The 10,665-nt window shown below is 36.0% G+C and overlaps 1 protein-coding gene across 1 annotated transcript; it reads left to right on the top strand.

The window, feature by feature from the left end:
- The first annotated feature begins 7,097 nt into the window (after positions 1-7,097).
- Positions 7,098-7,616, top strand: LOC141332984 (epidermal differentiation-specific protein-like). The gene has a single exon (XM_073837938.1). It carries the CDS (start codon positions 7,098-7,100, stop codon positions 7,614-7,616), a length of 519 nt encoding a protein of 172 aa, XP_073694039.1.
- The last annotated feature ends 3,049 nt before the right edge of the window (positions 7,617-10,665 follow it).

The raw sequence follows: 10,665 nt of genomic DNA, 5'->3' as shown, positions 1-10,665 counted from the left end.
ATGTATTGCAATGTAACAGGCTAGCGCTAGCATTAAGCTAACCGTGTCCCTTCAGTGACTCGCCTTGTTTTACTGATGTGCTGACGTTAGTGATGATTGGGCGATGCAAATGTTGGAGGCGTAACTATTAACGCTCTCGGGAAAGTTTCGTAACAGTCGTTGTTATATTGGAATTGACCTATTTTTCTGTGGTCTTTTGCAAACACTAGATTTATATAAGAAGGAGGAAACAATGGTGTTTGAGACTCATGGTATGTCATGTCCATGTACTGAACTGTTATTATTTAACTATGCCAAGGTAAATTCAGTTTTCCATTCTATGGCACCTTTAAACTAGGCTATACTGCACTGTAAAAAAATGAGTTCAGCGAATGAGTCATGACTGAGTCTTTGGTCTAACTGCACAATGAATTAGAACAATTAGGGAAAAAAAAAAAAAAAAAAAGAAAAATTGTCATAAAACATATCCAGTCATTATAAATGGTTCAGCTGAGTGAAAGCAATAGACACAGCTGCAGCCCAAAATTTATTTACACCCTGCCGTAGCTCAGAATTACAGTTTAGTCTGGGGCTTAACCCTTTAGGCGCCAGGTTTTTTTTGGAAAAATGCTGATTTTGACATCAAGATTTCAAAAGCTTGTGGCTTAAAAGGGCTTAAAGATAGAGATCTACAGTAAATTAGAAAAATGTTGGGCATCACCAAAAGTTGATGTGGGGTGTAAATATTCTCATCTAATTAGCATATTATGACGTCATCATGTGGGCGGCATTATTGAATTTCATAATATTCCGGAAATAGTAGATATTGAATAGATTTTTTTTTTGTTTTTTGTCTTTTTATCCTCATTCCAAATGATCAGAAAAGGGAAAAACCAACAATAAAACAGGAAAAAATTACTCAATTATTACTATATTACTATACTATACAGTAAAACGCATGTGAACAGTAGCCTAATGTTTGATTAGTTCATCAGTAATACTGAGGAAATAATAGATATTGAATGGATGTTTGTACTTATTTGCACATTTTTTGTCTTTTATCCTCATTCCAAATTATCAGAAAAGAGGATACCAACAATATAACAGAAAAAAATACTAAATTATTACTATTCTATATAGTAAAATGCATGTAAACAGTATAGCTAACTTTTTGATCAGTTCATTATAATATTCAGGAAATAATAAATATTGAATAAATGTGTGAACTTATTTGCTCATTTTTTTTGTCTTTTATCCTTATTTCAAATTATCAGAAAGAGGAAACCAACAAAGAACAGGAAAAATTACTAAATTATTACTATATTACTATTCGATGTAGTAATAAAATGCATGTGAACAGTAGCCAACTGTTTGATCATTTCATAAGTTATATTCAGGAAATAAAAGATAATAAATGGATGTTTGAACTTATTTGCATGTTTTTCTTTTTCTTTTCATCCTCATTCCAAATGATCAAAAAAGAGAACACCAACAATAAAACAAAATATTACTTATTACACTACTATATACACTACTTAGTAAAATGATCAAATGGATGAGAATAGAGGAAACCAACAATAAAACAGAAGAAATTACTAGAATATTTCTATACGCCTGTGTACACTATGACCACATTCACCCCTGCTGCCACCCCATTCCTTTTGGGCAAAGGGACGAAATGATCGCTGGTTTGTGCTTTGTAAACACTTTCTCGTCGTGCGCGGTGGCACCACAGATGTACCGGGAGACGTGCGTCTATTAGACGGCCGATCGTCATTTCCAAAAGGCAAACATTCCCCTTCAGAGTGAGAATCATCAAATAACATTTGCAGCATTTGTATGTGCTTCATTTGTTTGTGCTTCGTGAACACTCTCGTCTTACACAGCGGCACAACTGCTCCGCAAAGATGTACCGCGAGATGTGCGTCTAGACGGCCGATCGTCATTTCCAAAAGACAAATATTCCCCTTCATAGTCTGAATCAGCAAATAACATTTGCAACACATCCTCACGGTACTTTTTATCAGCCGTTTGGTGCTTTTCTTCTCACAAATCTGACTTACTCTATATTTACGCTATGAACTGTACTGCTTCCGCATCAATGAAGATCGCTCACTTTCTCTATTGCTGCGTCCCAATTCGCATACTATCCGTCCTAAATAGTATTCGAAAATAGAATTAGTATGTCCCAAATCGTAGTATGTTCAAAAAAGTATTCCAAAGATTCCCGGATGGTCTACTACTTGACTTCAGAATTCGAAGTGCGGATCAATGCACACTCTAACGGCTAATATTGCCCACAACACATTGCGCGGTGAACGAGGATTCGATTAGAACTACAAACACGCATAAAAAGTGTTAAAAAACTACAAACATGGAGGATATGCGCGACCAACGGACAGGTAGAGAAAGGGATTTGAGTGATAAATAATCAGTGTGTAACCTGATAAAAAATATATATTTTAAATGTTATCCTCGTTATATTTCATGTGCAGCAACATTATGAACTTTTATAAAGATAGGTTTGGTCATTAACGTTTAAATGCATAATTATGCAAACATGAGCAGAGTTCTCGGCATGAAAGACTCATGAAAGAACGTGCCTCTTCATTTCTCTCTATTACGATAGGAAATTAAATTAAACGAAATGTAGATAATGTTAACTGTGATGATTGACAGGGCAGTTTAAACAGTGACAGGATTCAGGTAACTAAGCAACAGAGCGTCCGTTAAAAAAGCAGTTATGACGAAGTAGTATGTCCCAAAGCTCGCCTACTATTCTGCTACATACTCAAAAGTATGTACTTTTTCTTCACAAAAAGAGTACATACTTTTAGGGCGTAGTATAAGTAGGCGAATTGGGACGCAGCACTTGATTTCCTCCAATACTTTGAATACGAAGAAGACGTAATTTTGGTCTAGAATCAAAGTACTACATGTCTGCCATCTAGTGGTAGGGAATACAAATGAGAAATTACACCGGCTGCGTCCGAAATCGCCTACTTCTCTACTATTTAGTAGGGAAAAGCAGTAGGCGAGCAAATAAGTATGTCCGAATCCTAAGTATTTATAAAAGAGTAGGCGAGAATTAGTAGGCGAATGCACTAATTCTCGCGAGATTCGGGCGTACGTCTACTTAAAGTGCGTCCGAATATGCCTACTTAACTACTATATAGTAGGAAAAAAAGAGTACGTGAAGAAAGAAGTACGTCCGAAACCTCAGTATTCACAAAAGAGTAGGCGAGAAATCCCCGGATGTCCTACTGCTTCAGCCCAGATCCTGAAGTCTTCATCGATGGATACTTTTCAATCCCAGGAGTCCACAGGAGGCCAAAACGTCATCATCGAACGTGATTGAGAACCACGGCGAGGGTGTTTACAACTGTGAGTATTACAACCAAAACACGGTTCCCTGTCTTAAAAATCATATTTGTTGAGCTACTTTATCGTAAACTGTTGATTTGCATAAGGTGCCAAGATGTTATACAGTATGCTATAGTTAGTATATTTGTGATTTCGCTGTTAAAACGTGTTTTATGACGTATAGCGAACATTAAGCTTCAGGTAGCACACGCACGTCTTTAAAAGCGGATTTACATAAAACATATACATTTTAAAGACGTTTAATAAATGTCTATTTAACAAATGACAGGAAAATGTTCTAGACTAGAGCAACACAAAACACAAAACATCTGAGTGAGTGATGGACGTTATGTGAGAATTCACTGTCACTGCTTTACATTAATGTAAGTAATGTAAATAAACACATATACATATAGTAGGCCTAACTGAACTTCAAATTCATTTCAAACAGAGCTATAACAGAACTTTTCTGATTCTTGATTTATGTGACTTTGTTGCAGATGTTTTGTGGTGGAGCAGGACCTGAAAGGAAAGGTGACTGCAGCATTTTTGGGGAAAAGTAAAATCCGAAACTTAATATAAAGATTGATCATTTTGTAACTTCCAATACAGAGATCTAATGACACTGTGCTGTTAAAATGACAGTTTTTGTATTATATTTGTGCATCTTTGTATGATCTGAAATGTCTGCAGACTGGTGTGTGCAGTGACAAAGGAGAAATCCACAGCAGCATCCTGGAAATGAGACCCTCCATAACTCCACCTGCCCTTTGCCTCATCTGGACCAGAAGTTGCTGCAGTCTCTTCATTAAAAAGACTAGAAGACCAATATGTTTAATAAAGCTTTGTTCCATGTGTATTTATTTATGTTCATGGTTACTTTTATTATTTTACTAATTTATTCAAGTTTCCTGATGTTGTCAGTAAATAAAATATAACATTTTCATAAGCCTATGCATTTATTCATTACTTCATTGAAAAAAACAACAACGTTATGCTTGTTTAACTAAAAATATCATTAATTATTAGTCAGCATTTATCATTATTATTGTTGGTACGTGTTGGAGTGGGCTAGCAATGCATTCTAAAGTTATTTTAATTTCTAAATAGCAATACTTAAATTTTTCGAGTGTAAAATCAACAGTCTTCTCCAAAGGTAAGATCTTTGAGCAACTGATCGACGTCTCTTTTGTGCAGATGTTGTAAACATGGAGGAGAGCGTACTGGGTAGGGTTGTCATGTTACTGATGCCATGAGGTGTCGCTGTCGCTCCAATTTTTGTATTATTTTTACTTCAGAATTTATAATTCCATACAAACTCAGGGAAAGACTTAAGTATCTTTAACAAAGAACAATCATCACAGAAAACATAACTATAAAAGGTTTGCGTACATAGTACAAGATTAGATACAGAAAAAAATATTAAATATATTTGAATATTCATAAAATCGCAATGAATTAAAAATTGCCTTTGTTTTTGTTATTTATTTATTTATTTATTATTATTTTAAGTTTCAGGGATGAAAGGACAGAAATTCAGCAAGAAAATGGAAAACAAATCAGATCTAAGCTAGTTTTGCACAATTTTGCCCATTAACATATTCAAGACAACAAATTTGGGGGTTTTAGTCATTTTAGTATTGTTAAAAATATAAAAACTTCAATCAATCCAAAATAAGCAAATTTCATCAACATCAAAATGTTTACAGATAGATGAATTCAATCCGTCGCTCATATCATTTCATGTTGCGCTTGTTATAACGTCATAGGTCACGTGATAACGTCAACATGGCGGAACGCATCCATACTCAACGAGATTTGGCTGTTGAGTAGGTACTCTTTTAGCGCTCGTTAAGTAAGTACTTATTGAAATTAAGTACCTACTCATTGAGTAGGCGATTTCGGACGCAGCAACCGTATTAGGAAACACAGTCTATTTCATTAGGTATGACGTCTTGTCGCAATTTTGCGACTTTGGCGCTTAGAGGGTTAAGCCTTGTCAATGAACCGGGGGTACAAGTAACACAGTTTGGTGATGTTTTAAAATAAGGTCCCATTTGTTGTAAATGGAATGCTACTTTTCTTGATTTTTTTTGTTTGTTTGTTTGTGTTGTATTTGTGTGTGTGTGTGTGTGTGTGTGTGTGTGTGTGTGTGTGTGTGTGTACCTGGTATTCATCATGTTGTGGGGACCAAATGTCCCCACAAGGAATACCAGTAGATTTTGACCTTGTGGGGACATTTCTCAGGTCCCCATGAGGAAACAGGCTTATAAATCATGCACAATGAGTTTTTTAGAGGAAGTAAAAGTGTGCACAATCTCCTGTGAGGGCTAGGTTTAGGTGTAGGGTAGGTGTAGGGCGATAGAAAGTACGGTTTGTACAGTATGAAAACCATTACGCCTATGGAATGTCCCCTTAAAACATGTAAACCCAACATGTGTGTGTGTGTGTGTGTGTGTGTGTGTGTGTGTGTGTGTGTGTGTGTGTGTGTGTGTGTGTTAATCCTAAATCTTATGGGGACCAAATGACTCTACAAGGATAGTAATACCGATTTGGTCCCCAAAGAGGAAAATGCATCAAACAGAATGATGATTTCTGTGATGGCGAGAGTATTTATTTTTTGTATGTAAGGACAAAATTATTTTGTATTGTTTTTCAGACTTGTAGTGTTGAAACAGTGTTGTGTACAGTGTTGGGTTCTTTCTTGTGCATCAGCAAAGGGGTTTTTTGTGTATTTGTTTTAAAGATTGTTATATTAATAAATGTAGAGGGTTTTCCATTTCTTCTCATCTTTAAGAATTTTTTTTAAACAAAATTTTAAATTACTAAATTGCATCTTTATTGCTAGAGATATAAATAGAAAAATATTGAATTATTATAGAATAGTATACATGCAAATGACATTGAAATATTTTAATTCACATGAATTGCTTTTACAGAAGTGCACATTTACATAATATACTAAAGTCCCACTTAAGTGGTTTAAAAATATCACTCAAAAGTAATTTTAAACTGTAATATATTTGAAATCAATTACACATAATGTGCATTAAGGTTGCTGAAAACGTTTAATTCACACTGAATTGTGTTGTTTACTGATATTAAAGTATATGTGAGCTCACGTGAATTGTTTGTCAGTTTATTGACTTTAACCATATTATAAAGACACTAGAAGCAATTACGAAAGTACAAAGAAAGATGTTTAAAATATCACTCAGAAGTTTGACTTATTGCAGTTAATATAACTTTAAAATGTGATACATTTGAAATGAATAACAAATACAAAGTACTTACGCTGCGAAAATATGTGTTCATTAAAGTATATTATTTCTACAATAAGTACACTTTATAAATATGTGTGCACTTCTTTTATACAGGATTTAAACATCAAATCACATTGAATTGATTGGTTACCTTAAAATCTTTTAAATGGCAACGTTCTTGTAAATGACTGTGCTTTTATCTTGGGTGATGAAATACTGACGCAATTTTCATTGTAGATTTCTTTGTAGATTACCTGGAAAAAAGGTGTCATTTGTTTTTCATTGAAAATTGACAAGAAACTCATATTCTTTAGAGACTCCTCCTGGTTAACTGGAAAAAGGATGAGATATTTCATAACTTTGTCAACACCCATTTTGGTGTATTTGTGCTTTAAAAGGCAACTCTGTGCACCAAGTCACTCACTCTCTCTGGAAGCTCCTTCAGAAACACTTGTCTTCTCCAGCCTCTCTGTCCTCCAGTCATCATTCAAAATGAGCAAGATCATTGTTTTTAGCAAAGAAGGCTTTGAGGGCAGAACAGCTGAATTCAAGAACAGTGTCCACAACTTAGAAGAAAAGGGCTTCAATGACGTCATCTCGTCCGTGAAAGTCATCGGCGCACCATGGGTAGCATATTATGGGAAGAATTTCACTGGAAAGCAGCGGGTGTTTGAGGAAGGAGAGTATGCTACCCTTGAAGACAAAGAAAAGTTTTCTTCCCTCAGGATGATCACAGATGACCTGGACAACCCTGAGATCACGTTGTTTGAGCACATCAACTATCAAGGAAGGAAAGTGACCCTACACCAAGAAACCAATCTTCAAGAAATCGATTTCAGCGACATCGCTTCCTCCCACAAAGTGAAAGGTGGTGTCTGGGTCCTCTACGAGCACATCAATCGTCAGGGTGACCAGCTTGTGGCTTTCCCTGGGGAAGAAGTTCCCAGCTATTTGCCGTTCTGCTTCAATGATGTGGTCAGCTATGTGCGTCCCTTGCTGCCGAAGCCATAGACAGCATCATTCAAAGTGTGTTTTTGCAGCTGAATATGAACTGGAACCCTGTTGGAAAGAATGAAGCGGGTGCTGGGGAATGACTGATCTTGACAAGAAACAATGACTGTGACTCCAACAAATCTGCAAAAAAGAAAAAAAAGTCATGCATTTAGACTCAACCTTATAATATCTGTGTGAAGACGTGTTAATTTGACAGATGTCGTATGAGGATGAATTTTATTAGTAAAAGTTTGAAGTTGCTATAGCCATCACATCAGTAAATGCATGCAATAAAATACAGCTTTGGAATGGTTACAGATCTGATCTGAAGGTCCTACTGTCATTTGAATGTATTTCCCCTGCTTGATGAGAGTGAAATATTGAAAGGGATTTTGGATTTATATTTTGCTGTGACAACAAATGCTGCTTTGGTCTGTCAACTTAGAAAATAAAGACTCCTTAATATCTTAATGCTCTGTTTATTTCTCATTTCCTTTTTTAATGTATAGATTTTTTAACTGCAAAGTTATCTTTTATCATGTCAAACATTTTAGCCAAAAAATAAATAAATAAATAACCACAGTGGAGGTTCACTTTATAATAATGATAATAATTGTTTAATTTATATAATGCCTTTCCCAGGCTCAAGGAGCTTTCCAAGGTACACCAATACAACAAATACTCATTACAAAGTAACAATTAAATGGGCTTTGGACAGTCACCCAATACAGTCACAAATAATGCAACTGCATATAACACAAATACACAATGCTTTTAGTGATAGTGTTGTTTGAACAAGTGTATTTTAGGCTTTGATTTAAATTCACGGAAAGAGGTAACCGTTCTGAGTGCCAAGGGGGAGCGAGTTCCCCTGTTTGGGTGCCGTGACAGAAAAAGACCCGCCATCCATTGAAGATTAGCAGAACCTAGCCACACAAAGCAGTTCTGAACTAGAAGACCAGAGGAAGTGAGAAGGTCATGAAGAGAGAAGGGAGCAAGACCATTGAGTGCCTTAAAGATGAGCAGAAGAATTTAGTATTGGACACTGAATGATACAGGCGACCAGAGAAGATGAAATAAAACAGGGGTTATATAAGAATTACACCAACACCTTCAACATACACCAACAAACACACAGCAGACACTGTTTTACTCCACTACATCAAGTGCACACATCAGCACTTTGACAACTCATTTTATGGCCAATTAGAAGAAGAGTAAATGTTCATTTAGCAGGAGAGTGCTAACCTGTTTTGAAAACATTTTTTCAAGATATTGGTAAGGATTGTTCATGATTTACCATTTGTTAAATGCTTAGTTATATTTTAAGAGTAAACTGATTATATTAACAAATGTACACATGGTAATTGTAGTTAACATATGCCTGTATTAAAATAGTTGATTTTACATGAATGATTAAAATAAAAATGTTCAAAAGGAGTGCTGAATTTTAAACCTGTTATTATGTATTTGTTCATATCAAGTCACCTTTATTTATATAGCACTTTTAACAATACGGATTGTGTCGAAGCAACTTCACAGCATCCAAACAGCACAATAGTGCGCAAGTAACCCATTATTGTAAGCAATCGATTTTCAGTTAAAGGCAGTTCATGAATGAATTCAGTGATGTCAGCCTCCAGTTCAGGTCAAATAGTAAACAATATCGCTGGAAAGTGTCCCCAACTAAGCAAGCCAGAGGCGACAGCAGCAAGGAACCAAAACTCCACAGGTGACAGAAATGGAGAAAAAAAATCTTGGGAGAAACCAGGCTCAGTCGGGGGACCGTCACTTCGCTGGTTTGAAAAAAGCACGTAAAAGTCCTCCTACAAGTTGACATGCACACAGATGTAGTAGGAGGACTTTTACGTGCTTTTTTCAAACCAGGGAAGTGACGTCGACGTGTGGCCATTTGTAGTTTTTGAGACTAGTTGGGATCGGCTAAAACGTGTTTTTAAAACATTCATGGTGGACTTACAAATGTTCCGATGCAGCGTTTTGTGAGTACATAACCTATTTACACTACTGTACAAGTTTGGTAAGATTACTTGCACGTTTAGTGGTGCAATTTACGAGATACATCACATGTACCATTCACTCCTGTAACAAGCAATTCGAAAAACTCTAATATCTCCATAAATGTTCGACTAAGGTAAGAAAATCTTCGGATGGGGTATTTAGATGGGCTTCGGAGTGCATAGCAATGAAGTCAATTCTACTCCGAACCAGCCCTTTAATGCCTCTTTGACTCTTGTAAGAAATGTATTTCAGTTAATCATAAAATGGCCCTGACATGTCACTAGACATTAAGAAATCATGTTCATTTCAAATACTGCCAGGATATTGTCATTTAAAAGTGAAAGTTGCAGCCCTCAAAGCGCGTGGTCCGAGACGCAGAAGCGGTGTCTGAATTATGAACAAAATGATTCTTTTCAATGAACCTGTTAAATCGGTTCGCAAATCCCACCAAACGATTCATTCACGAATTGGACTGATCCGATCGCAGCTGTTCTCGAGTCGATAACTCACTGATTCAAATGAGCCGTTTAGAGCGAGTCTCAACTGAATTCACTCGTGAGAACCGGGAGATCATGTGAGCGCGTGCGACCGATACTGCGAAAAGTAAGTTACTAATGTCGAATTTTAGGATATATTTTTGTAACTGAAAATCATGTTGAGGTCAAAACTGTCAGTTGTTTATAAACTAAATCTGCTTTAAATGGTTATCTATTTAAGCCTACTGAAAGCTTGAATGCAGGTCATCAACACCAGTGTGTTTTAGGTCAAAAAACGAAACATTATAATGACAGATTAAATAAAATAACTCATGCACGTTCATATTCCCCGCTGCTGTAACGTTAGCAGTTTCATTAAAATGCCTTATGTGACGTCTGTTTTTATGTTGTTTACCAACGGTATAAATGTGTAAATTGTTTAGATCAACTAGCCGAGTAGACTGAATGTTTATTCATAATATATTCTGAAAATAATAAGGAAATACTGATAGCTGATAACAACAGGAATTTGGCCGGGGGAGTTTTTACACCACAGACTAGATTTTAGAAGA

This window comes from Garra rufa, chromosome 4 (assembly GCF_049309525.1).
Source record: "Garra rufa chromosome 4, GarRuf1.0, whole genome shotgun sequence".
In the NCBI taxonomy this organism is placed as follows: Eukaryota; Metazoa; Chordata; class Actinopteri; order Cypriniformes; family Cyprinidae; genus Garra; species Garra rufa.
Note: the sequence above shows the minus strand (reverse complement) of the source record. Positions and strands in the feature narration are given on the sequence as shown.

Excerpts from the sequence above, each read along its gene's own strand:
- LOC141332984 (XM_073837938.1), top strand. The coding sequence starts at position 7,098 with ATGAGCAAGATCATTGTTTTTAGCAAAGAAGGCTTTGAGGGCAGAACA.